The 27,009-nt window shown below is 49.8% G+C and overlaps 1 protein-coding gene and 1 long non-coding RNA gene across 6 annotated transcripts in view; one reads left to right on the top strand and one right to left on the bottom strand.

Annotated features, from left to right (window-relative positions):
* The first annotated feature begins 9,697 nt into the window (after positions 1 to 9,697).
* Positions 9,698 to 27,009, top strand: part of GRIP2 (glutamate receptor interacting protein 2) — a 113,894-nt gene continuing 96,582 nt past the window's right edge. For all 5 annotated transcript variants that reach the window (XM_054551264.2, XM_063721686.1, XM_054551265.2 and 2 more), the window contains exon 1: positions 9,698 to 9,822. In XM_054551264.2, the coding sequence (XP_054407239.2) occupies positions 9,768 to 9,822 (55 nt within the window). In that variant the 5' untranslated portion in view covers positions 9,698 to 9,767. The remainder of the gene's footprint in view (positions 9,823 to 27,009) is intronic.
* On the bottom strand, positions 15,535 to 17,861 carry LOC129058432 (uncharacterized). The gene is made up of 3 exons (XR_008523504.1): positions 17,744 to 17,861; positions 16,568 to 16,719; positions 15,535 to 15,828 (listed from the first exon to the last, which is right to left on the bottom strand). It is a non-coding gene; the product is annotated as an uncharacterized LOC129058432 (long non-coding RNA).

Below are 27,009 nucleotides of genomic sequence, written 5' to 3'. Positions count from 1 at the left end.
TACAGATAAGCCAGCTGAGACTTTGAGAGGTGAAGTCAGTTGTACAAGGAACTGAATATTTGTTCTGTTAATCACAATATACTGCCACCATTGTGGGTTTTAATTTTGTCTTCTTGGGCTCCGTAGAACAAATATGCCACTTTTCTCCCTGGGTTACACGGTCAAGATGTTTTAGACTACAAATAACAAAAAAACTGACTGAAACTGGTTTAAACAATAATGTTAAACAGTAAAGAAAGTCTGAGATGGGTAGTTTTGATTCAGTTGTTCTGTGATACCCTTGAGAACCCAATTCTTTCCTTCTCTCTACCTTGCAATCTCCAGAAATGTCTACTTCACTCTCACAGTCTCTTACTCATTTTGACAAGGTGAATGCCACAGTTCCAGGCATCACATCTCAACATGTGGTCATGCAGGATAAGGAAACCTTTCCCTGAAGTCCCCAAATTGACATCCCCTCAAGTCTTGTTGGACAGACTTGAGCCATAAGCCCACTCCAACCAATCATGAACCATTATGGGGTTCCCATAAATGATATGGATCAATCTAATTTGATCCTTGGAGACTGAGAAAAGATCACCTATTCCTGCATCACTCAGATATGGGGTAAGCACCTGAATAAGCCATACCCTACCAGTAAGGAAAAAGGAGGAATAGAGAAAGCACTACTGAGATGTGAAGGAAATAAACAAAAAACAAGCTTGGAGAAATGCAAATTTAAACTACAATGAGATACTACTACACACCTATTCAAGTAGCTTTTTTTTTTTTTTTAGATAGAGTCTCACTCTGTCACCAGGCTGTACTGGAGTGTAGTGGCACAATCTCGGCTCACCGCAACCTCCGCCTCCCGAGTTCAAGCAATTCTCCTGCCTCAGCCTCCCGAGTAGCTGGGAGTACAGGTGCATGCCACCATGCCCGGCTAATTTTTGTATTTTTAGTAGAGACAGGGTTTTACCATGTTGGCCAGGATGGTCTCGATCTCCCGATCTCATGATCCATCCGCCTTGGCCTCCCAAAGTGCTGGGATTACAGGTGTGAGGACCGCACCTGGCCTCAAGTAGCTTTTTTAAAAAAGAAAAAGCCCCTAAAAATACCAAGTATTGGTGAAGATGTGGAACAACTAGAACTCTCATACAGTTTTGTTTGTTCGTTTGTCATAGAGACGGGGTCTCACTATGTTGCCCAGGCTGGTCTCAAACTCCTGGGCTCAAGTGATCCTCCTGCCTCAGCCTCTCAAAGTGCTGAGATTCCAGGTGCCAACCACTGGAACTCTCATACATTGCTCCTGGGAATGCAAAGTGGTACAGCTACTTTGGAAGATAGCTTGACAGTTTCTTATAAAGCTAAACTTCATTTATCATATGATCTATCCATTCCACTCTGAGTTATCTCTACAAGAGAAATGAAATCTTATGGTCATGAGGCAGCAGGCAGGACTTTACTCCAGACCAGATTGAAGATTGGCTAAAACAGGGAAAAGGTGAAAAATCACCTCTCCATAAGACACACCCAGTGCCATGTCAGTTTACCATTAACACGGCAATACCCAGAAGTTACTGCCCCTTTCCATGACAGCAACCCAGAAGTTACCACCCCTTTTCTAAGAAAATTCTGAATAATCTGCTTGCTAATTTGCATGTAATTAAAAGTGGGTAGAATTGCCCCTGAGCTGCTACTCTCACGAGCTTTAAAAATGCTGCCTCAATAAAGCTGTTTTCTTCTACCACCAGCTTGCTCTTGAATTATTTCCTGAATGAAGCCAAGAAGTTTCCTGGACTAAGCCCCAATTTGAGGCTTACCTGCCCTGCCACAGCCACACAAAAACACTGTACATGAATGTTTATAGCAGCTGAGATGGGGAGTTTTCTGGGTTTTAATTCAATTGTTCAGTGATATCCTTGAGGACCCAATTCTTTCTTTCTCTCTGCTTCCTAATCACTAAAAACGAAATAACCGAAACTGTCATTCAGTTGGTGAATGGACAAACTGTGGTACATCCATATAATGGAATATAACTTAGCAATTAGAAGGTATATTAGTCCATTTTCTGTTGCTTATAACCAAATACCTGAAACTAGGTAATTTATAAACAAAAGAAATTTATTTCTTCCAGTGCTGGAGGCTGTGAAGTCCAAGGTTGAGGGGCTGCATCTGGTGAGGGCCTTCTTGCTGGTAGGGACCCTTTGCAGAGTCCCAAGGTGGTGCAAGGCATCACATGGCAAGGGGGACGAACATGCTGGCTCAGGTCTCTCTTCCTCTTCCTATAAAGCTCCCAGTCACACCCCTGTGATAACCCACTAAGCCACTAACTCATTAATCCATGGATGGATTAATCCACTCGTGAGGACAGAGCCCTCATGACCCAATCACCTTTTAAGGACCCCATCTCTCAATACTGTCACGTTGGGGATTAATTTCAACATGAGTTTTGGAAGGGACAAATATTCAAACCACAGCAGAAGGAATAAACTACTTTCATCTACAACAACATGGATGAATCACAAATGCATTATGCTAAGTAAAATAAGCCAGACTCAAAAGGCTCTATACTGTATGATTCCATTCTGGGGAAGAGATGACTATGGAACCAGTAAACAGGTTAGTAGTTGCCAGGAGCTGGGGGTGAGAGGAGATGTTGACTACGAAGGGGCTTGGGGGAATTTTAGGAGCTGTCAAACAGTTTTATATCTAGATCGTGTGGTGACTACACCAATGTACACATTTGTCAGAACTCACAGAACTGCGCACTAAAGAGGGTGAATTTTACTTTATGTAAATTATACCTTAATTAAAAAATTACTAAGCTGAAAACTTAGATTTTAAAACATCAAACTCTTTCTAGATAAAGTCTATAAAAATCCATGTAAGACAATAGAGGTAAAACAAAGGAAGAAACAAAACAAGCTTGGTTATATGATGTAAGTCATAAAAATAATTTTTAAAAGTGGACATTTAGGCAACACTTACTGTGTGTCAGGCTTTGTGCCAAGCAGTTTGCTCACATTGGCTCATTTCATCTTCATGGCAGTCCCAGAGCTAGGGAGGTAGGTTCCTATCTTACACATGAGACCACCAAGGCATAAGGAAGTCAGGAAACTCGCTCAAAGCCGGACAACTAGAAAGTATCAGAGCCAAGCCTGGCAGCCACTCTCTCTGGCTCCTGGTGGATCACCTGAGGTCAGGAGTTTGAGACCAGCCTGGCCAATATGGCGAAACCCTGTCTCTACTAAAAATACAAAAAATCAGCCAAGCATGGTGTTGCATGCCTGTAATCCCAGCTGCTTGGGAGGCTGAGGGAGGAGAATCGCTTGAACCTGCGAGGCGGAGGTTGCAGTGAGCTGAGATCACACCACTGCACTCCAGCCTGGGTGACAAGAGTGAAACTCTGTCTAAGAAAAAAAAAACCTAAAGTATAATAATAATTAATAAATAAATAAATAAATAAATAAATAAATAAAAAGGAGAGAGAGAGATACACATCTTTCTTAACCACAGAGCCCCCAACAAGTCACTTTCCCATGTTCAGCCTCAGTTTTGCCATCTGTGAAATGGAGCTATTAGCATCCTTTCTTCTTTTATGGTTTTCGAAGAAAAGACCATGGTTGGCTTTAAAACAAACAAACAAACAAACCAACCAACAAACAAACAAACCTCACAAATGTGAGAGAGTAAACAGAGATGGTTTTAGACATTTCTGGTCTCCTCTCAAGTATGAAATCTGTTTATTTAAAAACATTTCTCTGGAGATGTTTAGCGTACCCCCATGGGCACTGAGATGGGTTAAGGTCAGGAAAGCAAGGCAGTTTTTGATGCCCCCATCTAGAGGGGCAAAAAACAGTCCCACAAATGTCCCAAGATGGAGAAAAGGAGATATTCCAGGACTCCTCGGCATAAAGTCTTCTGTAGGTTAAAAGGAATCGTGGTTGGGTGAGGCCCTGCAGCCTGAGGAAGGGTGAGATCTCTGAGAGTAGGTCCACTGCATGGACTGCCAACAAGAGGGCGAGACAGGGATCGGCCCTTGGTTTTGCTGAGTAAAATGTGCAGGTTTGCTGTCGGAGCTAAACTGCAGGGGCTGACAACAGAGAAGCTAATTCTGGCCCCCGCATCCTCCTCCTCACCCTCCCCAATCTGTGCTGGGCCTCTTCCCTGAATAACTGTGGCTGAACTGGTATTTACAGAATAATAATTTCCATCCGACTCAAAAGCTGGGCTGCCTGGGGCTCCTCCTGAGCCCTTGTTCTGGCCCAGACACTAGAGGCTGCTGTTTCCAAAAGGGAGTCAGGCTATGCTTTCCCCATGATTGCCTGGTGGTGATGTGAGAGGAGAGGAGGCAGCTCCCAGCTTCAGGAGCTGGAGGGGAGGTGAAGGGCAGCCTCTATTTCCTTTCACTTCTCAGCCCTGACTGGACCACACAGAGAGCATCAGACTCGAGGGAAGCAGGACAGGAGAGGGCACCTGGGCCCCCATTCTTGCTCTGCCCCACCTCACTGAGTGGCCTTGGATGAACCATGTTGTAGCCCCTGTCTCGTCTGCATTTGGCAACAGCTGCAGAATCATCTTGGAACGAGGTTCCTTCCAGCTCTAGGTGCCTGGGATGCCTTTCATCGAACGTCCCAGGCCCCTTACCTGCTTGTATCTCAGCAACACTGCAAGGTTGGGGGTTACAAGCCCCACTTTAAAGATGGATAAACTGAGGCTTGGAGAGGTGCAATGACTTGCCTGAGGTCAAGTAGCAAATAAAGTGTTCCCTTAGGATGTGAGCTCTGTGACAGCAAGGATTTTCATCCAAATCAATGATGTACTCAACACAAAGTACAGTGCCTCCCATGTAGCAGATGTTCAACAAATACCCAGTGAGCGAATGAATGGAACAGTGGAGCTGGGAGCTGGGATTTGGATCTGCAGCTGGGTGACTCCGAAGCTTTTGCTCTTTCTAATGCTCAACATGGTCTTCGGGTAGACCTGTTGAAAATATGTGGATGATCTTTTTTGGAAGAGGAAGGACATATAAAAATATACAATATGGGTTGCCTGATAGCAATCATCAGGGAAGGAGCAAAGTGAAAGCTCAGGGTAATGGGGAGGCCAGTCCCAGACTTACAGCTTGAAAAGGGAAGCGAGGTGTGAGGCCTTGTACAGGAGCTTAAACCAGAATGTAAAGGCTTTTCTGGAGCTCTGCTGGATCCTGCAGTAATTGCAGAGTGATTGTCAGTGCATAATTGCATGCAAATGTCCCCCAGAGAGCCCGCTGGCACAAGGGCGATTACCCTTGCACAGGGACCTCAGAACTTTTGTGATCTCTCACTCCTATTGATAAAACTATTTGGGAACATATGCCCCCAAAATGTGTATGTACTTGTAAACTGAACATATTTACCATTGTCAATCCGTATACTAAATACCAGTAAAGCTTCCTTTCTTTACAATTTTAGATAATAAAAAGAAAGATAAGTAGTAATAGTTCCTTCCTGCACCCCAGTGGTTTGGCTCAGCATCTCCTCCCTCACCAGACCAAGTTGTGCCCAGCCCCCTCCAAAGGCCGGCAGGTTCCTGGGAAGTGCACCAGCCCTCTCCCTCCTCTCCCCAGGCAGCTCTGGCTGGGGGCCTGGAGGCCAGGCTGGGGCTGAGCTCCTGCCACCTCTTGGTGAATAACCTTGGCTGAGCTTGATTCCTGCCTGTGACAGGTCTTACAGTCCTCACCTAGCCTCCTGCACAAGGTCATGCTGAGATTCACTCAGAGGCCGTGGGGTGCAGTGGGGAACACACCCTGGGCACCACCAAGACAACAGCAACCAAGGAGGCCTTCGGATCAGCTGGCACTGCTTTCCCTGCAGCTGTGGTTCCTCAGGTGCCTCTCCCATTTCCATGATATTAATACAACTAATAACAGTGGCAAACACTTACATAGCACCTCCTGTGAGTCAGGCACCAAGAGCTTTACATGTATTGACTCATTTAATCTGCACAACAACCTTATCAGGGAGGTATTTTTAGTATCACCATCCCTATTTCACAGATAAGAAAACTGAGGAATAGTTCGGGAACTCACCAGAGGCCACACAGTTTGGAGGGGATTTGAGACCAGATAGCCAGTTTCCTGTGATTTCTCCTCCTATTTGTTTTTTTTTTTTTCTTTTTTAAGTTCCAGGGTACATGTGCAGGATGTGCACGTTTGTTACATGGTAAATGTGTGCTATGGTGGTTTGCTGCACTTATCAACCCATCACCAAGGTATTAAGCCCAGCATGGATTAGCTCTTTTTCCTGATGCTCTGCCCCCAGCTTCTCCCCTATTTCTAGTCCTCTGATTACATCTTCCTGTTATGGCCCCATCACCGCTACCTTTTCCCTTTGTCCACTGCTCTTGCTGCCATTCTAGTTACTTCTTATTATATGATCCCCTCAAACACTGGGCTTCTATTTGCACCTTCTCCCTTTGCTTTCCCTACCTGATGGCTTCGTCTCCTCCTTTATTCCTCCCCTTCCTACTGCAGTTCTTCCTATTCACGTCACCATTTTTTTCTTATCACTATTCTGAATAGTACCTTTCCCAGTATCGCTCCTCTTCCTACTACTACTTCTTCTATCCCTCCTCCTGGTAACTAATTTCCTCTCTGACTTCTCCTCAGCCCTGTTGCATTTTCTCTTACTACTTCCTCTATTCATAGGACATCCTCTGTTACTCTTCCTCCTCTTCCTTCCTCTAATGCTTTCTTTCCTTTCATGGGTTTCTAGAATAGCTGCAAATTCTTTGTCACTCCTCCAATGAGAGGTGGGGTTCCCCCCCCTCCCCTGGAATCCAGGCAGCTTATGACTGCTTTGATGGATACTGGATGGTGGGAAGCGCTGGGACGCGATTTCTGAGGCTAGGTCATCCAAGGGGATGCAGCTTTCACCTTGTAGAGCTGGAACACTCGCCCTTAGAGCTCAGCCCCATGTAAGAAGTTTAACTGCCCCGAGGCCACCATGCTGTGAGAAAGCCCAGGCCACATGGAGACACTGTGGTAGGCACTGGGGCAACTGTTCCAGCTGAGTCCAGCCTTTGAGTCATTCCAGCTCAGATGCCAGGCACCAGTGAGTGAAGACCCTCCAGATGATTCCAGCCCCCAGCTACTGGGTCAGCCTCAACTCCACCCCACTCCACCCTTCCTAGCTGAGGCCCTAGCCCATGTGGAGCTCAGACATATTCTTTCTGCCTTCTGTGCCCAAATTCTTACCCCTAGAGCTCACGACCATAATAAAGTGATTGTTCTATGGCACTTATGCTTAGAGGGGCCTGTTATGCAGTGTTAACAGGACCCCCACCTCTTCTCATGAGGAGTTCCTGGGCCAGCACTCTGCCCTCCTAACTGGTCTCCTTTGCTGGGGCCTCCTTTCCTGGCACTGGTATCTTCGCTTCTCCCATCAGCAGTTCCAGCTCCGTCATCCTCAGAGCAGTGGGCATCCTAGCTGTGGAGGCCATCAATCTAAGTGCAGACAGGAGTGATTCACAATGCTGCTGCCGGGGGAGGCTCACTTCCTTGTCAGAGCTCACAGCCATTAAGACAAGCTCTGGAGTCAGCACTCCTCAGACTCAGGCCTGCCTGCTGATCTGCCCCTCCCTTACTCAACCTCCGGGCCCTGCACCCTACTTACTAAAGTGGTTAATAATTCAGGATGAATACATGGCTGCAATGTGACCCATCGAGGGTCTTAGGAACATAAGTAAGAGACAAGCATATCGACAGACTTTGTGAGCAGCACTGTCTGGGGATGCTGTGGAGCTAGGCAGATCTGGGTTCAAATGCCCATTCTGCTACTCCTGGTGGTGTGACCTTGGGCAAGACATTTAAACTGTCTGAGGCCAAGTGTCTTCATTTGTGAAATGGGGCTAATTATACCAACCTTGCAGGATTATTGGGGACCTAAGATCATTCCCTTCCTTACAAAAGTGGAACTTCTGCATGCCAAAGTTTGGATGGCTTCACTGACAGTATGAAGATGCCTGGGATTCCACCGCTGAACTCTCTTTTGGAACACAAGCAGCTGGGTCAGCTCTACTCGGCCCTGTTAGGGCATTATGATGATCCCTAGTTTGCAGATGGGGGTTCTGAGGTTCAAAGAGACAAGGTGATTTGCCCAGAGACAGTCAATTTAAACGTGGCAAACCCAGGGTTCAAGCAGAGGCTGCTTGCTTTCCTCCCAACCCTCACAGGGGTTACCATGTGCTCTGCACTGACCACCAGGGTCATATTTCACTGTGCTGTTGACCAGCAGGACCCTCTTCCTCTCTGAGCCAGAGCAGGGAGAGACAGCATCCTGGCGTATAGGCTGACTTGACTGAGTGGGAGGAGGCAGCCTTTACTAAGGTATAAACACTTTAAATATTGTAAAAATTTGTCTATTTTAAAATTTCAACTTATTTTTTATGTAGATAATGCATTTCTAGGGTTCAAAATTTCAAGAGGCACAAAGGGGGATTCAATGAAAAGTGGGCCTCTCCTACCTGCTCCTGGCCTCGTGAGTCCTCTTTTAGAGAGGGCCAGTGTTTCCACTAGAGATAGTTCCCCACAGATCTGAGCAAATATGAATGCAGCTTTCCTTCCTTTCTGCACGTTATAAATACTGTTCTTCACTTTGCCTTTCTCACTTAACAACGCACCTCAGAAATGGCTCCCCATTGGGACACAAAGAAGGCCCTCCTCCTTTTCAGGGCTGTGTAGTACTCCATTGGCTGGATTTTGTGTGTGTGTGTGTGTGTGTGTGTGCACACACACACACCTGTTCTCTACTCATTCCCTTGGAGAAAGCAAATCTGACTTCTGAAGATAGGCATTTCTGCTCCATCCCCAGGTGGTTCATCCCCACAGCCTCTGAGATCAGATGAGCTCAGCTGCCTCAGCCTAGTGGAGGGAATCATTATTATCTCCACCACTCCGGCCTTTGCTGTGTGTTCAAACACAAGCTGTGCCCTCTCTGGGGCTCTTAGACCTCATCAAAAAGATGCAACCCTGAGGCCTCCTTCCCAGGACAGAGCTGAGGGCTCCTCTGGAGGGTCCTAGATCACTGTTGCCTCTTACAAGCCTGAGGCCAAGGGGCACTCACTCAATTCATTGATTTTTTTCAGTAACTTATTTACATTTTCCTTCACCCATTTACTCACTTATTAATTTACTCATTGATAAAGGCACTAATTCATTCATTCACTCTCCCATTCACTTATTGACACATTTATTCAGGCCTTGATCCACTCACTCGTACATTCCTCCATTCATTCATTCGCCCATTCACTCACTTATGCACTCATCCATATACCTGTGTATTCACTCACTCATGCACTGATTCATTCATTCACTCACTTATTCACATATTCATTCACTAATTCCTGGTGATTAGAGTCATTTGGGTATGAGTTGGAGAGCCCTGGGGTGGGGGAGACCGAGGACGGTATGTGAGGCCGCTGGATGTCAGCGAGGGTGCGAGACGGCTGGGGCGCCTTCGGGCTCCCCTCCAGCCGTCCTCCCCGCGCCCGCCCCCGCCGCCACCCCGCCCCCCGCGCCCCGGAAAGCGCGCGCTCGAAGAGCGTCGCTGCTCAGCTGCGGGCTCGGGAGCCGGAGCGGAGCGCCTGGCGGCCGCCCCGGCACCCCCACCCTCGGCGGCCGCTCATGCCCGCGGCGCCCTGGGCCCGCGGCCCTCCCCAGCGCTGCGCTGCACCGCCCTGCCCGGCGGGGGCGGGGCCGGGGCCGGGCTGGCGAGGCCGGGCCGGGCCGCAGGGCGGGCGCGGGGATGCGGGGCTGGCGGAGGAACCTCGCGCTCTGCCTGCAGCGGCTGCCGGACGAAGGTAGGACGCGGCCGCTGCCCGGCCGGTGAGCGGGGGCGCGGCGCGGGGTACGGAGGGCGGACCCAGAGCTGAGCTGGCCCGGGGCGCACACGCCTGGGGCGCCGGGGAGGGTCCCCGCGGGAGGCGAAGACAGGCGCCGGCACCCGAGGCGCGGGAGGGGGGCGCCCCAAAGTGGGGAGCCTGGAGGATCACCGCAGGACGCGAGCTGCGGAGCGGAGCCTGGTCCCGGAAAGCCAGCAGTGGGGCCCACGGGGCGCGCGAGTGTGGGACCCGGGGCAGGGCGCCCACCGGGGGCTGGAGCGAAGGGTCTGAGCCCTCGAGGGGGCACCCACCGGCCCGCCGCCGGGTCGGGTTCCTGGAGCGAGCCCTGGCTCGGCAAGGCGGCCACGTGCCTCACCTGCTCCCTCCAGCCAGCCCGCCGGGTGTCGGGATGTGGCAGCGCTCACGGTGGGGGTCCTTTGGCCCCCGAGGCTGCGGTCCGTCGCACCCAACTTTCCTTTGAACGCCCGGCGCCATCCCCACGCCGACCCCGGAGTCCACGGTTACTCAAAGTTGCAAGGAGGCCAGGGAGGGGGCTGACTCGCCGCACTGCCCCCTGCCCGGGCCTGCCCCTGCCGCAGCGCTGCGGCTCAACCCCTGCGCGGGGCCGCCCGGGCTGCTCCCCGCGTACCTGTTGTCTGACCGCGAGGGGGCGGGAGGAGGAAGGAGGACCTGCGACTGGGTCCTGCCACTGCTGAGGAAAAGTTTGGATTTGGTGCTAATGAAGAATTTCCAGAACTGGGAGTCGGGGGCAGGATGAGGTCACAGTGGTGGCTGCCCACCCCCTGCTCACTTTGGGGGGCATAATGGCTGACTTCGAGGCCCCGCAGACTGTGCACATCGCCCCTGCCTTTGACCTTCACAATCACCCCCTTAGGAGGGCGCTATTTTTCTTTCACTTTGCAGATAAGAACACTGAGCCTCAAAGAGGTAAAGCCTCTTGCCCAAGGTCACACAGCCAGCAGGTGGTAGAGCTGCCCGGGAACCTAAATCTATGTGACCCGCAAGCTTTTGGTAGTTTCCAGGCCTCCCACCTTCTTCCAGTCTGCCCCCCAGGTTGGGCCTCTCTCAGTCTAGTGGGAAAGTTTCCATTTCCAGCCCAGGCCCAGAGCTCCTGTGTGGGACTTGGGGGAGGGTGGAGGAAGACGGAGAGAGCTGGTCCCTGCCCCTCCTGTCCTGTTCCAGGGCCAAGTAGGGTCTGTCATCTCGGCCCCACTGAGGTCCTGGGTTGTGAGGGGTTGCAGGCAGAGCCCGTGGAGGGTCTTGCTTAGACAGCCATTAAGCGTTAGCCAGTGCCTCAGACCCTGGTGGGCCTATAGGTGTGCCCAGCGAGGGAGCAGACCCTCCACTCCTCGTCTGACCTGAGTTGGTGCGGATGGAGCAGATTTAGGGTAGAGAGGATGCCTAGGTTTCCTTCCCTGAGATTGAGGGAGGAGGCAGGGGAGAAGGGCTGCCAATAAGGAGGGGGGCAGTGTCTTGAAGGAGTGCCCCTACTCAACGGAGCCGCCCCCAAGGAGCAGGGCTAATTAAGAAGGAAATCTCGCAGAGCCAGATGCCCACCACTAACTTTCGTCTGAGCATGACCTGTGATCTTGGACAAGCCTCTCTCAGGCTCACTTTCTGCCTCTTTAAAGGGGTGGGGGGCAACCTGTCCTGTTGGGGCCCTAGGAAGGATGAAATGAGGCGCCCTGGCAAAGCACGCAGTCCAGAACAGGCTTGGAAGTGGGGCCTGTAATGTCCTGAGAGGGATTATGTAGCTCTCTTGCTCCTGACACCCCCTGCCTCGTGTGTGTGTGTGTGTGTGTGTGTGTGTGCGTGTGTGTGTGAGAGAGAGAGAGAGATGGGTGAGGCAGGTGGATGGTGTGTGCAGAGTGCCTGGAGACATCTGGGTGGCGTGTTTGAGATGCATGTGGGTGTGTACAAGGCATGTGTGTGACATGTATGAGGCATGAGAGTCTTGTGACACCAACAGTGGCTTTGCCCACACTGAACACATCTCTTGAGAGAAGGCCAATGCCTTCCTCAATGCCAGGAGGTGCCCCACATTTGAATTTTCCTTGGAAAATCTGAGTTGGGATTGATCCTTGAGCTCCGCACTAAATCAGAGGGTGGCTGGTGTATCCACCAGCGCTGGCAGGAAATTACTATTTTAAAAAGGCAAAATCTCCGGCTTTCTCTGGGCCGCAGGAAAATTAGTCCCCGTGGGCTGGGTCTCAAATGAGAGGTTTGGAGATGTGAGTCCTGCTTGACAAGAGGTTGTGGGGAGAGGTCAGCCAGGCCCAGGAGTGACAGGGATAGATGCAGGGAAAGGGCCATCCACCTGGCATCTCTCAGAGAGGGGCCCCAGCCAGTGGGAAGGATGTTTTGAACAAGACCAGCTCATCTGCCTACCAGGTTGTATAATTTAAGGCCTCAACAAAGAGGAGTGGGCTTGAAGACCAGACTCATGTCCTTCTTAAGTCCCTCTGATTACTAACTATGTGACCTTGGGGAAACTACTTAATTTTTCTGAGCTTCAGTTGCTTTCATCTGTAAAGTTGGAGCGGCAGCCTCGCAGGGTGGTCAGAAAGAGTCAATGCTAATATATCCTAGCACAGGACCCAGCACATAATAGGTGCTTAAGAAATGCCAATTCTGTTCTCCCTTTCTTGATTATTATATCTGATTTAACTTCAGATTTGGAGAAATGATCTGATGATGCATTGTTGGGCTCATTGGTCAGAGGAGAACTCAGGGCTCAGGGTGGATTTCTGGGTCATGAGTGGCCAGCTTGAGATGTTCCACTGCTAGGGTTTGGGGGGATCCAGTAGGTTTGTGTCTACCATGTAGCTACTTGAATTCATGGCCTACTCTTGCCCAGTGAGATTGGACAAGACACACCACAGACTTACATAGCACATGTGTCAGAATCACTCACACAGGGTTTAGAATCTTAAACAGCAGTCATCTTCCTTGAAGAGAGACACATGTAGCTGCTGGGATTGGGATACTCTGTGATTCTTGCTTTATGATGTTTTTGAGTTGTGTGTGTATGTGTGTCTGTGTGTGTGTGACTGTGTTTGTGTGTGACTCCACACTTCCCAAGCACTGGGCACCTTGAACTTTTGTTATTTGAGGGATTAGGGGTAACTTGAAGCTAAGGACTGGCTTTTATTTTTCTGATTGTGCAGAGACCAGCTGGAGCTGACACACACACACACACACACACACAGAGAGAGAGAGAGAGAGAGAGAGAGACTTGTGCTTCAATGAACCTCCTCCTTGACATTTTCTTTCTTTTATTGCAGCAAATGCTTCCAGAGAACCCCTTTCCAACTCCCCTTCCTCAGGCTCTGGCTGGTCTCTGTGCACAGTCAGAAAAATAAAAGCCAGTCCTTAGCCTCAAGTTGCCCCCAATCCCTCAGATAACAAAAGTTCAAGGTGCCCAGTGCTTGGGGAGTGTGGAGTTGAGGGCGGCAGCAAATTCCTATCGGGGAGACTGCTCAGAGGAGGAAGGCACTGCGACCCAGTTGAGAAGGTCAGATTTCCACCGGCAGATTCTTCCTGTGATGTGGCCTGATTAATTTCCCTCCTTATGCTGGTCATTTCTGTCTCTAATAGACCCTTGGAATGTTAGCCAGAAGTGTTATAGAAGTCATCAAATCCAACCCTCTTATTAGAGAGATGGGGGAAACATAGATGCAGCAAGAAGGAAACAACTTTTCATTCATGCAACAAATATTTACTGGGCCTTGTTCTGGGTGTTGGGGGATAAAACTGTGAACAAGAAAAAGACCCTGTGAAACAGAGTTTACATTCTAGAGGGGGAGACAAAGAACAAGTGAACAAATAAATGTGAATGGAGAGTTTCAGCGAGTCATCAATGATATGAAGACAACACAGGAATACAGGGTGATGTAGAAGAGAGTCCCGGGGGAGGGGGCTTCTATAGCAGGATGGCCTAGGACGGTCAGGGAGGCATCCCTGGAAGGTGACTTTGAGCTGGCACTAAAGAGTGAGAAGGCCCAGCCACACCAAGAGCAGAAGGAAATGCAATGCAGGCGGAGGGAACAGCAAATATAAAGAAAAGCCCTGGTCTTCAGGGGGTTGTGCGGGGAGGACAGTTTGATCTGTTGGAGGAAGAGAAAGAAGAATTGAGGAAGGGAAAGAATGATAAGGTTGGAGCAATCAGATCATGAAAAGTCAGATCAGTGTAGGGCCTTGACTGTCAGGGAAAGGAGTGTGGATCTTATTGTGATGGGAGCCCTTGAAGGAGGAGCTCCAAGGGAGCTCTTGGGAGACCAAGAGCTTGGGCTAGCTCTGAAAATGACCAAAGTTTTGGGTGATAGAGATGGTAGTAGGGAGTGGCATCCCAGGCAGAAAAACAGCATGAGTAAGGGGGTGGAGGTGAGAAAGCTGTGGGAGATAAGGCTGTCAACGTAGTTAACCAAAGGCTTTGAAGTTTTTGAGGGGGGTGGGATCTGTCCAGGGTGCTGATAGGCACATCCAGCGTTTCTGCAGTTATGGACTGTTAAGGGAGCATGGTTGTGTGTGCGCGCGTGTGTGTGTGTGTGTGTGTGTGTCCCCCTGTGGTACCCAGCTAGCTGATGTGTCCCTATGCCGGTTACCTAGGAGACAACGGGAAGACGATAGGGCGGCTTTTGATTGGCTCCTCACTCCTGCTGCTCATTTCCCTGTCAGAACCGCAAGCAGAGGTTACAAATGGTCCATGCGGTCATGCCAAATGCTGGAAGGGGAGCCATGAATGTTCATTGCCCCAGGTCCTGTGTGTGTTGTGTGTGCGTGTGTTTGTGTTGTGTGTGGTTGCCAGTGCGTGGGTGCATACACACTTCCTGAACAAAGCGGCATCTGGAGCTAATGCACTTCCTGCTATGAAACATCTGCTCATTGCCTTAAATCAGGTAGTGGGGGCCCAGATAAATTTACAGAGGACCAGTTAGACTTTGGAAGGAATCTTTTGTTTGGGTTTAATAACTGCAGTGTCAACACCGGAGCTGATTTTAAATGTCTCCTTGTACCTCCAAAAAATGCAAATAAAGCTTTGAATGGTGGAAGTCATTTCCCATGCCACGGATCATGATGTCAGCATGCAGAATTGCCCCCCCACCCCCCACCCCCAGCCACGAACGGTGATATAGATTGTAGACTTGTTTTTCTTACCCTCTCCTTTAAAATCATCTCTTTTTCTTTTACTTTGTGGGTAAAAGGACAAGGAATCGACACTCTAATTTGGCTTAGAAAGGTGGTGGGGAAACACAAAACCCATCAAAGTGATTTCTTTGCAGTTGGCTTTCTAAGGCAGCAGCCTGGGTAGGCTTGGAAAATAATTTTTTTAAAAAAGACCAAAACACACAAAAAAAGCCTCAGGGCTGCAGAAGATTTAGCATTCTTGGTCTCTCTTCCACCTGCCCTGCCTCCACTTTGCAGGGGTTGGCAGATGATGCAGTTGGTGAGGAAGGAAACGAGGATTCCCCCTCTCATTCTTGGCTTCTCTGTCCTTGGCTCAGGTTTTAGCATGCCATGCATGAGCCTTCTCTGCCTCTTCCCTGCCATCCTAATGGGGAATTTTTCCCCATTGGAAAAAATTATCATATGCCTTCCACCCAGTTCCCTATTTCTCATGTCTCTTCCACCACTGATCAGAGATGTTTTATCTGAAACACATATTGGAAGGTGGTTTTCACCTGTTTACACATTGCTTATTATGCTGCATTACTTACAGTAAGGTCTCACGCTTTAATGCCTTCACCCAAAAGATGAGTGAAGGGGACCCCAGGGCCTTTGCACTTGCTGTTCCCTTTGCTGGATTGATCTTCCACTGGTTCACTAACTCACTTCATTTAGAGCTATGCAACTGGCTGGGCGCAGTGGCTGCTCCTATAATCCTAGCACTTGGGAGGCCAAGGCAGGTAGAATTGCTTGAGCTCAGGAGTTTGAGACCAGCCTGGGCAACATGTAGCCTTGTTTCTACAAAAAAATTTAAAAAATCAGCTGAGTATGGTGGCATGTGCCTGTAGTCCCAGCTGCTCAGGAGGCTGAGGGAAGAGGACTACTTGGGCCTGGGAGGTTGAGGCTGCAGTGAGTCATGATTGTGCCACTGCGCTCCAGCCTTGGGGATGGAGCAAGATCCTGTCTCAAAAAAAAAAAAAAAAAAAAAAATCTATACAACTGTCCCCTCCTCAGAGAAGCCTTCCCTAACCATCCCACATAATATAGCAGTCCTTTGGTCCTATAAGTTTCCTATTCCTCCCAGCCCTTTGCACTGCTGGGTTTTATGTTAAGTGCTCATGTGTCACCTTTCTCTCCCTCTAGTAAGTGCTGTGAGGACTGTGCTTGTGTCTATTTTGCTCTCCACTGTATTCCCGGTGACTAGTACATTGCATGGTACACAATAGCTGCTCAACAGGTATTTGTGGAGTGAGGGAGTGAGATGGGCCTGGGGACAGTGTTGAACCAGAGAATGTGGGCCTTATGGGTTCCTGGTTCAACCAATAGAGTTTCTGATTTTTCTAGAGAAGCTAAAAATCTAGAGTTTAACATACTGTCTCTGTCAATTTTAAAAATGTTAACCACCAATCTAAACAAAAAACCCTAAGGGTCAAACGCACTCCCTTTTGAGCTGGATTTATCCCAGGAGTCCCTACTTTGATGCCTCTGATACTCAAAGCCCTGTGATTGGCTGCAGTAACCTTTCTTCCCTCCTTACCTGCTAGAGGGCTTTCTACCTCAGAGCCTTTCTCAGGCAGCTGCCCCTGCCTGGAGTTCCTCTCCTATCCTCTTCTTCACCCTGTAAGTGGTGGTTTCCTCCAGTTCTGACCCCAAGGCCAGGCCTGTGGGTGCAGCTTCCTGTTGTCCCTGCTAACATGACAGAATTAGCCCCCTCACTTTGTTGGAACAAAGGCATGTGCTTGTATCTCCATCACTGGATATAGAGCCTCATGGGGGCAGGGACCCCGTCCCATTCCTCCTTGAGTCTGAAGTGCCCAGCTCAGAAGTAAGCATGCAGTAGGTGCTCACTAGGTGAGGGGTGAATGAAATAAAGAAGAGAAGGGGGAGGAAGCAACCTTTGCGAGCCAGGCCCTGGGCTGCCCCTGTTCACATCCGGCCCTCACCATGGCCCTGCCACGAGGATGCCGAAGCTCAGGGAAAATGGCTTGGCCGGAGCTGCTGGTCTGCAAGGGGCAACCTGCGGAGCCAGGCAGCCCCTCCCTGCTTGTGCACATCCCCACCCCACTTGCTCTGTGGCTGTAGCACCCATAGGGCCACACCAAGGCTGGGTGGGTGTCTCAGACAGTGCCTGAGCCGGGAGCATAAGTCTGTGGTCCTTCCCAACTCTGTGAGTGATTCCCATGGTGACTGTCTGACCTTTCGGGGCCTCAGTTTCCTACTCAGAAAAATCAGAAAATAGCTCTGTCCCAAGGGGATGCTGTGTGCATCTAATTTTTAAAAATGGAAGAGAAAGTGGTTTGAAAGTGCAGATGGCTTGTACCTGTGGAAGTCCCTGAAATGGGTGTAGGGGAGGGGCTGAAGAGTGTGCTGGAGCAGGGGCTGCACTGATGAGAGTGTGTGAGGTAAAAAATAATGACAATAATAACAGCCAGGCGCTGGGCACACACCTGTAATCCCAGCGCTTTGGGAGGCTGAGGCAGGAGGACCACCTGAGGCCAGGAGTTCTAGACCAGCCAGGGCAACATAGACATCATCTCTACAAAAGTACAAAAATTAGCTGGGTGTAGTGGCGCACACCTGTAGTCCCAGCTACTCAGGATGCTGAGGTGGGAGGATCACTTAAGCCCAGGAGCTCTAGCCCAGCCTGGACAACATAGTGAGACACCATCTCTACAAAAAAATACAAAAATTAGTCGGGTGTAGTGGCACACACCTGTAGTCCCAGCTACTCGGGAGGCTGAGGTGGGGACATCGCTTGAGCCCAGGAGTTCCAGGCTGCAGTGAACTATGATTGTGCCACTGTGCTTCGGCCTGGGTGACAGGGTGAGACTCTGTTTAATAATAATAATAACAGCTAACCATTATTAATGGTTTACTCCATGCAGGCTAAGCGCTTTATATGTTAACTATTTTAATTTTCATAACAACCCTGTAAGGTAGGTACTATACTTAATCTCACTTTTCAGATGAGGAAACTGAGGCAGAAATGTTGAGTGACTTGCCTGAGGGCACACAGCAGCTAAGGGGCAGAGCTGGGATTTGAACCCAGGCTAGAGGCTGTGCTTTTAACCACTGGGAAGTGAATGAGGGCTAAGGTTTACATGTGGCTCCTGCAGGGTCCTTTGGATGTGCTTGTCCTGGTCCTGGAGTGGCCCTGCCCTGGCCCCAAGTGGAGCTCCTCTCCCTCCCCAGGATTCACCCACGTGTTGAGTATTGATCCCAAGAGACCGAGTCTCAGTCTGGGACTCTCCAGACAGGCCTCAGGCAAGATAAGGGAGCGCCTCTTTCCCCAGGGAAGGAAGGCTGCCACTGGGAGTCACGCCTGCTCCCAGTCTCTGCCCTCAGTGTGGCAGCAGGTCACCACTTCCCTACACACCTGCCCCGAGTCTGCTCTTCCTCCTGGGGCATCTGATCCATATCCCCAGAGCCCGGGGTAGGGCTGAGGGAGGGCCAGGGGCCCCTTAGCTCCCAGCACAGACTGGGCCAGTGTTTAGCAAGACTGTGAAAGAGACACTTGTTTGCTGTACCTGCTACCCTGGGAGAGGGTTAGGGACAGACCAGAGTCAGAGGCAGAGAGACAGAGCACCTGTCCTGGGAGGGCTCAGAGCAGTACTTGAGGGCTGGGGACACCAGGCCTCTTCAGGGCCATCCCAGGCACAGAGAACAGGCAGGTCTAGGCCCCCAAAAGGCAGGGCTGCGCCTTGCCGGGAGAGGAGTCACAGGGAGACAGCAACTGCAGTGAAAGGCTTTCTGCTGGTCACAGTTGGCTAGGGATGGGCTGGGAGCTTTGAGAGGGGTGAGCCCCCCACCATCAGGGTCATGCAAATAGAGCCTGGATGAGCTTTCATTGCGGGTGTGGTTTGAAAGTTTGGACTAGAGTGTGGATCTCAACTATTTGGGCCTGGGTGGGGTGTCTTTGTGTTGTCACAATCACAGCAGGGCTGCTGGCCTTTAGTGGGAGGGTACCAGAGATGCTATGTCTCTGGCATATCCAGGACAGTCCTGCCCAAAGAACTCTCCACCCCAAATGCCAGCAGCATCCCTATCGAGGAACCTCAATGCCTTTAGCCTCCAGAGCATGGGGGATGTTGTCAACATGTAGCGCACCCGAGCTGTGAGAAGGGAGGCTGGCCTGCGCCTTGTGAACCATGGGGTGGCATCGTTGCTGGTTTGTCACACAAAACCCATGTTCAGGGTCATCTTGGGAGAACTATAGGAGCGCTGGACCCACATGGTGACTGTGTCACTGGTTTGTGTGATGCCTTCTGTCCACTGGCCAGGACTGAACGAGGCTTGGTGATGCAGACAGCAAATGGTCGTAAGTTGTCCTCGTTTGATTCTTGAGTTGCCGGAAGCGGGAGCCATGAGGATCAGTCATGTTCATGGCCCAGTGGGGAAGCCCCTAGGCCTGTGTCTGAGAAACCAGACAAGACACTGAGTCAGAGGAAAGTCGGAGTGGCTTTTGGAGCAAGTATTTATCTCAGGAATGTTTTTTTCTCCATAATACAAATAATATTCTCTCAAGATGTAAGCCAAAATACTGTGCTCCACAGGTTAGATCGAGAGGCAGACAAGGGTGTCAGGAACTTGGTACCTGAGCTGTGCTGGGCTGAGACCCCAGTGGCTGGGGAAATCCAGGCCAGGCTGGGCTGGGTTGGGGATGACATTAGTTCCCAGCAGTGTCCACATGTATGTGGTGACACCAGGCTTGTCCTGGCCTGTGAGTGTACCAGGCAGGGGTGCAACCAGTGGAGCAGGTAATACTCAAATTAGATGGCAGCAGCATTGTGGCTCCATGTCCTTGTTGGGGGAGAAGGGCACGAGTCAGATGGTGGTAGCATTGTGACTCCAAGTCCTCAGTCTGGGAAGAGGATGCTAATCAGACAGGAGCAGCATTGTGGCTCCATGTTTTTGCTCTGGGAGGAGGATCCTGGCCAAGAACCAGGATCATGGGGTTTTGGGGCCAGAATTCCAAAGAACAGGGTCAAGCAAGACACTAGACTGCAGATGGGGAAATGGAGGCAGCAGCCTATTCTTTGTGCCAGGCCACTACAAGGAGTAGGGTGAAGTGTGGCTTGTTGGGTGCCTGGAAACCCAGAGCTTCACGTCTGACATCGAACACTCCCGCTGGTGCTGGGAATTGGGGCTCCTAATATCTGGCCAGCTGGATTTAGTGAAAAGAGCCCAAACCATGAGGACAGCTAAACATGGGTTCACGTCCTGGTAGGTGAGCTTGGGCAAGTTCTCTCCTCTCTGAGCCCAGTTCCTTCAGTGGAGTGTGTGGGGTCGACTGTTTGAAGAGGCTTCCCAGGGCCTGATGGCCTCTCACCCTCTTTCTTTCCCCCTCTCCTTTACCAGCTGGAGACACAGAGCCTGTCCATGCAGGTCTGCTGGCAGGAGACTCGGCCTCGGGGCTCTTTAAACTTGGATGGCACCTCCCAGGGTGGAAGCTGTGGAGCCTCTGAGCCCTGGAAGGCCCCATGGATCATCAGCCTCTCAGGCACCTACTTCTGCATGGTCCTATCTGTCATCCTTTCTCTGAAAGTTCCCCCACCCCAACTCTGAGCTGAGCTCAGAGACCCAGCCTGGGAGCAGCTAGGACAGGCCCGAGTGTGGAGGGGGCAGAGATACCCCTCTATGTGGAGCTGCTGGATGCGTTCGCATGGCCATTTACATTTTACTGAGCAGCCTTATTCATATTACTTAAAGTCATCCATTCAATCAGCAGACTTTTGGGTACCTACTGTGTGCCAGACATGAGAATACAGAGCTGAAGTAGATCGACAAGATCCCAGATCTCACAGAGCAGAGCAGACAGATGTAGATACAGAGGCCCAAGAGGCTGCTGCTTCTTCCCTTCCTCTTGATGTGCCTCCTGGGCACCAGGTGCTCATAGCTCCTCTCTACTTTTCTTGACATCTGGTCTGCCCCAGTTTACCTACTGGGACTCACTCCTGTGTAGTCCTTGCCCTTGAATGGCTGTACCCCCAGAGGCTCCTCAGGGTGCATGGCACTGGGAGATAGAGGGCCCACAGCTTTCTCTGAAATCGGGAGGTTGGAAAAGAAGGCAAGAGGCACGGTTTGGCTAAAACCCAGGCTCCCTTACAGAAAGTTAGCTAACTTTTCCATGTGCTGAGTCTATAGAACTCTGAGGAAATACTCATTCTTTATTCCATTTGTTCTTTCATTGCATAAACCATTATTAAGCCCCTATTGCATTCTAGATACTTCTTTTATATCATCTCATTTATCTTCCCAGAAGCCCGACTGAGTATAGGTCTGATTATTTCCATCTCACAATTGAGAACCTGAAGCACAGAGAGGTTAAGTCACTTGCCCAAAGATGCGCTGCTGGGAAGTGGCAGAGCGGGGATTTCAGCCCAGGAATGTCTTTCTGCCAAGCCGAGGCTCTTTCTGTGTCCCCAGGCAGCTTCTCCTGGAAGTATGGTGCTCAAGATCATACAGGGAGTATTAATACCACAGGAGTGATAGGGCACTCAGGGAAGGAGAGTGGAATTCTGTCTGGGGCTGAGAAATTGGAGTTGACATTTGATCTGGGTTTTCAAGAGCAAGTGAGAGTTGGCCAGAAGGAAAGAGGAGGGAAAGGCATTTAAGGCAGAGGGATCAGCATGTGCAAAAGCACAGAGTGGAGAGAAGTGTGCCGTGACCGCATCTGAGTGGTGTGCTGGCCTTTCAGCTGTGTGAGGTGCACATGTGGAGGGACGACTCTGCAGAGGTGGGTTGGGGCCAGATTGTTGAGGGCAGAGATAGCCACATCTGGCTCACAGGTGGGTCTTGTTTGACTCTAATAGTGGCTTAAAAAATCAGTTACCAGTAAGTTTTCAATGGGGGAGGACGTTCACATACAAAAATATAGATTTACTGCTTTCTTTGGAAGATCGGGCAACGTGGGTTTGCATTTTTGCTTTCCCTCCCGGGGGCACATTGTCATACTCTCCACCCAGCCCCTTTATACACTTAATCATCTGCTCAGCTGGTAGAGGCCTTTGTGTTTGAGACTTTGAACTCACTTGCTAGATGAATTTGAGCTTCATCCTCATTAGGCGGTTGAAAGGTTTTCAAGCAAGAGTGACATCTTCAGAAAGCTCCTGCTGGCTATTAGAGGGAGAGAAGCAAGTCGAGGCAGGGCGACCCCTGAAATGACCGTCCTTGGTATGTTAGGAGCATTTGCTCAGCATTTCTGGGAGCCTCATTCATTCTCTCTCTACTCCTTGTAATAACCCTGCAAGGTGGGGTATCAGCCTTATCAGATGAGAGTAAAAGTCCAAATGCAGATGTGATGAAGAAAAGGATTGAAAAATTGGAAAATAAAAAGTAAAACGTTTTGTATAACAAAAGAAATCATTCAGAAGGTTCAAAGACAAGACACAGATGAGGAGGAGTGGTATTTACAACCTACATGCCAGATAAAGAATGATATTCTGAGTACACAAAGATCTGCAAATCAATAAGAAAAGTAAGCGTCCAGGAGCCTGGGAACAGGCCTGAGCAGGCAGCGATTAGAAGAGGAAACACAGGCGGCCAGAAAGGGCTGACAGAAGGCCAGCCTCACCTTCTCAGGGATTATTCTGTTAGCATTAGGAAAACACTCATAAAAGCCACGTGCAATATCAATTTTAATGGGAAATTTTAAAATTCGTGGTGTTTAGCTGGGTGTGGTGGCTCACCCCTGTAATCCCACCACTTTGGGAGGTGAGGCAGGAGGATCACTTGAACCTAGGAGTTTGAGACCAGCCTAGGTAACACAGTGAGACCTCATCTCTACAAAAAAATACAAAAAGTAGCCAGGTGTGGTGGTTCATGCCTGTAGTCCTAGCTACTCAGGAGGCTGAGATGGGAGGATTGCTTGAGCAGGGAGGTTGAGATGGGGGGTCGAGGCTGCAGTGAGCCATGGTCATACCACTACACTCCAGCCTGGGCAACAAAGCAAGACCTTGTCTCAAAAAAAAAAAAAAAAGTGTAGTCTGTAGTGTTGGTGGGATTGTGGGGGAAGTAGAGGCTGACATCTACAATAAGTGGGTAGCGCTAACGTGGAGGTTAGTTTGACAGTTAACCTGTCGATATGGCAAGTGCTGACACTTTTTGACCTGGCCATTCCTTCTCCAAGTATCTATTCTAGAGAAAAAGCTATCACAGATGCACTAGACAACATGAATAAAGACGTTTGTTGCAGTGTTCATAAAATTTTAAAAAGGAATAAACCAACTATCTATAGGCAATTGGCCTGAGAACTCAGTCACATTGTTCAGGTAAAAAACTCAAAAAACATCCTTGAAGAACCTTTCTCCAACCCCTGTCTTCCATCTGCCTAGTCCCCACCTCTCCCATGGTAGGTAACCACCATCATCCATTTCTAGACTGTCCTCCTAGAAATTTCTTCTATGCCTATAGAAGCAACTGTGAATACATATCTTCCCCCTTTTTACACAAATAGTTGTGTACTATCATGCACTTCAACACTTTGCTGTTTTATCACGAGGTATATTGTACACAACGAACAGTGATGGGTACATTTGTATTTTTTAAAGAGCAACATAAAGACGTCCCCAGTGCACCCGTCCTCCAGCTAAAGAAATAGGACATGTCCAGCGCCCAGTGTTGCATGGCTCCCCAAGAAGTCTGTTCCAGTTTATGTTCCCACTTAGGATTTGTGTGAGTTTGCAAAAAAGATAAAGACTTGAGATGATTTTGCTTGTTCCAGGTCCCGAGTGAGTAGGCGCTTTCTGTTCAGCCCCAGGCCTCTGCTCAGTGGGGTGGAGACCACAGCCCGGAGTAGAGGGATGGAGGCAGGTTTTGGGGGGCTGGGTGTGAGGGGCCCACCATGAGGCCCCTGTCTTGGAGGTCCCTGGATGGATAGCCCTGGAAGCTGGGAGCCGGCTAGAAGCTTGCTGGGGAATCCCCTGTGTGGGAGGTGTGGGGGGCCCTTCAAACAACCACTTTTCAACCAAATGAGCAAATGCTTCTCCTTTCTCATCCAGGGATGGTAATTTTTCTAGGGTGAAAAATGAATTCTCCCAGGAAGCTTTCCTGCCAGAGATCCTGGAGCCTTAAATGCTCTGGGCCGGCGGGAGTCCTGGAGGGCAGGCGGATGGGTGCAGCTGTATTTTACAGTGAGGCTGGGCCCCAGAAGGGTGCACATCCGTGGCCACCTGGGTCCCAAGAGAGGCCACCCACCTTGAGTGAGTGGGGAGGGGCTTGAGGCTGATGTCTGAGGACAGCAGAAAGGACCTGTTCTCAGAGACCACTCGGTTTGGCTCTCCTGGGTTATAGGTAGGGAGACAGTGTCCAGAGAAGGAGAGAGGGTGGCCCAGGGTTCCAGGGGAGGCCAGGGTTCCTCACACCCAAGGAGTCAGACTCTGGCTTGACTCTTTGCTGTTCTTTTGTTTCTTCTAATATAAACCAGGCTGAACCACAGAGCTCACTAAATAACTCTTGACTGAGTGCCAACAGTTTGTTGGGAATAGAGCAGTGACTAAGACCTCAGTGAACTCTGCCCTCCAGGAACTCACAGACAGAGTTAGCGGTCTCCCAGGTTGGGTGCAAGAGCCATGCCCAGGACAGTCTCTTGAGGAGGAGGTTGGGAACAAATATGAAGAGCTTCCATTTACATTTATCTTCTATCACAGTTTAATTTGTTTCTCTTTTTGGGTATGTTGTATAATGTGCATGATATGCAAATATAGTAATACATGGTTACTTTATGAATAATATGTATATGTCACTGCAGAGGAATGCACATTTTTTACAGACAGAGTGCAAGATTGAAAAGGTTTGAGGAGGAGCCCTGCCCACCTGTTGGGAGTATAGTAGTTGGAAGGACCCTGAGCTGGGGTCTTGGAGGGCAAAGTGCACCCAGCATTTAACAACCCTTTCTGTACAGGCCACAATCCTACCAAACAAGGGGAGGCAGGGACGGTTAACCTCATTTTGCAGATGAGAAGATTGAGGCCCAGAAAAGAGAAGGTTTTTGTTTGTTTGTTTTGTTTTGTTTTTCTTGGAGATGGCATCTCACTCTGTCGCCCAGGCTGGCGTGCAGTGGCATGATCTCGGCTCACTGCAACCTCTGCCTCCCAGGTTCAAGTGATTCTCCTGCCTCAGCCTCCCTAGTAGCTGGGACTACAGGTGCCCGCCACCATGCCTGGTTAATTTTTGTATTTTTAGTAGAGACAGGGTTTCACTATGTCACTGTGTTGGCCAGGCTGGTCTTGAACTCCTGACCTCAGGTGATCCACCCGCCTCAGCCTAAAAGAGAAGAGTTTTGCCTAACTTAGTACCTGAGCTAGGAGTGGACTCTTGGCCTTCCTCTTGGCCAGTTTCATGATTCCTCCTTTTTCTACATTTCTGATTTTATAAAACCACATAAGATGTTTGTTGGACATTTAAACTAGTTTTAATACTTAAGCACAGCAACATCAGTAAACAAAGACATTGCCATGCAGTGGACCTCCTTCTCCATACAGGACTGATATGGACACATTTCTCTGGCTTCTGGCTATCTTTAAGAAAATAAATCCTCTTAGGTGAAATGACTTTTTCTCAGATTAAGCATGTAATTGTTGTTAAATATAGACTATTTTGAAAATGAAGACCAAGAAGAAAATGAAAATCATCCTCCATCTGCCCCCTCCCCAGGGCCACTCTGGTATATTTCCTTTCAGTCTTTTATCTATCATTTATTTTTGTTGCTGTCATACCACACACATTATTTTATGTTTTGTTTTTTCTTCACCTGGCTTTATAGGATCGGTATTTCCCTGGATTATTAAAAGCCCTTGAGTTGCAGAATGTGTCATGGAGTGGTCATTCCAGGCATGGTTTATTTACCTGCTCCCCCATGGTTGGACATCAAGGTTGTCCCAGCACTGGACTTTTTTCATAAGGTTGCAGTAAGACTCACCCTTCCTGGGGCTGCTATCAGTCTATAATGCAATTCATGTAGGCTTTCCCCCTGCAGATGTTATTTCTTACACTTGTCATTTATTTTTATTTTTATTTTATTTTATTTTATTTTTTATGAAGTATTTATTGATGATTCTTGGGTGTTTCTCGGAGAGGGGGATATGGGAGGGTCATAGGATAATAGTGGAGAGAAGGTCAGGAGATAAACACATGAACAAAGGTCTCTGGTTTTCCTAGGCAGAGGTCCCTGCGGCCTTCTGCAGTGTGTGTGCCCCTGGGTACTTGAGATTAGGGAGTGGTGATGACTCTTAAAGAGCATGCTGCCTTCAAGCATCTGTTTAACAAAGCACATCTTGCACCGCCCTTAATCCATTTAACCCTGCGTTGACACAGCACATGTTTCAGAGAGCACAGGGCTGGGGGCAAGGCCATAGTTCAACAGCATCCCAAGGCAGAAGAATTTCTCCTAGTCAGAACAAAATGGAGTCTCCTATGCCCACCTCTTTCTACACAGACACAGCAACAATCTGATCTCTCCTTCCTTTCCCCACACTTCCCCCCCTTCTTTTCAACAAAACCGCCATCGTCCTCATGGCCCGCTCCCGATGGTCGCTGTCTCTTCGGAGCTGTTGGGTACACCTCCCAGACAGGGCGGCTGGGCAGAGACGCTCCTCACCTCCCAGACGGGGCGGCCGGGCAGAGGCGCTTCTCACTTCCCAGACGTTGGGCGACCGGGTAGAGGCGCTCCTTATCTCTCAGATGGGGCGGCCGGGCAGAGGCGCTCCTCATCTCCCAGACGGGGCGGCCGGGCAGAGGCGCTCCTCACTTCCTAGACGGGGCAGCCGGGCAGAGGCGCTCCTCACTTCCCAGACGGGGTGGCAGCCGGGCAGAGGCGCTCCTCACATCCCAGACGGGGTGGCCGGGCAGAGGCGCTCCTCACTTCCTCCCAGACGGGGTGGCGGCCAGGCAGAGGCGCTCCTCACCTCCCAGACGGGGTGGCGGCCGGGCAGAGGCGCTCCTTACTTCCCAGACGGGGTGGCAGCTGGGCAGAGGCGCTCC

Source organism: Pongo abelii, chromosome 2 (assembly GCF_028885655.2).
Source record: "Pongo abelii isolate AG06213 chromosome 2, NHGRI_mPonAbe1-v2.0_pri, whole genome shotgun sequence".
NCBI classification, from domain to species: domain Eukaryota; kingdom Metazoa; phylum Chordata; class Mammalia; order Primates; family Hominidae; genus Pongo; species Pongo abelii.
This window is presented reverse-complemented; position numbering and strand designations above follow the sequence as displayed.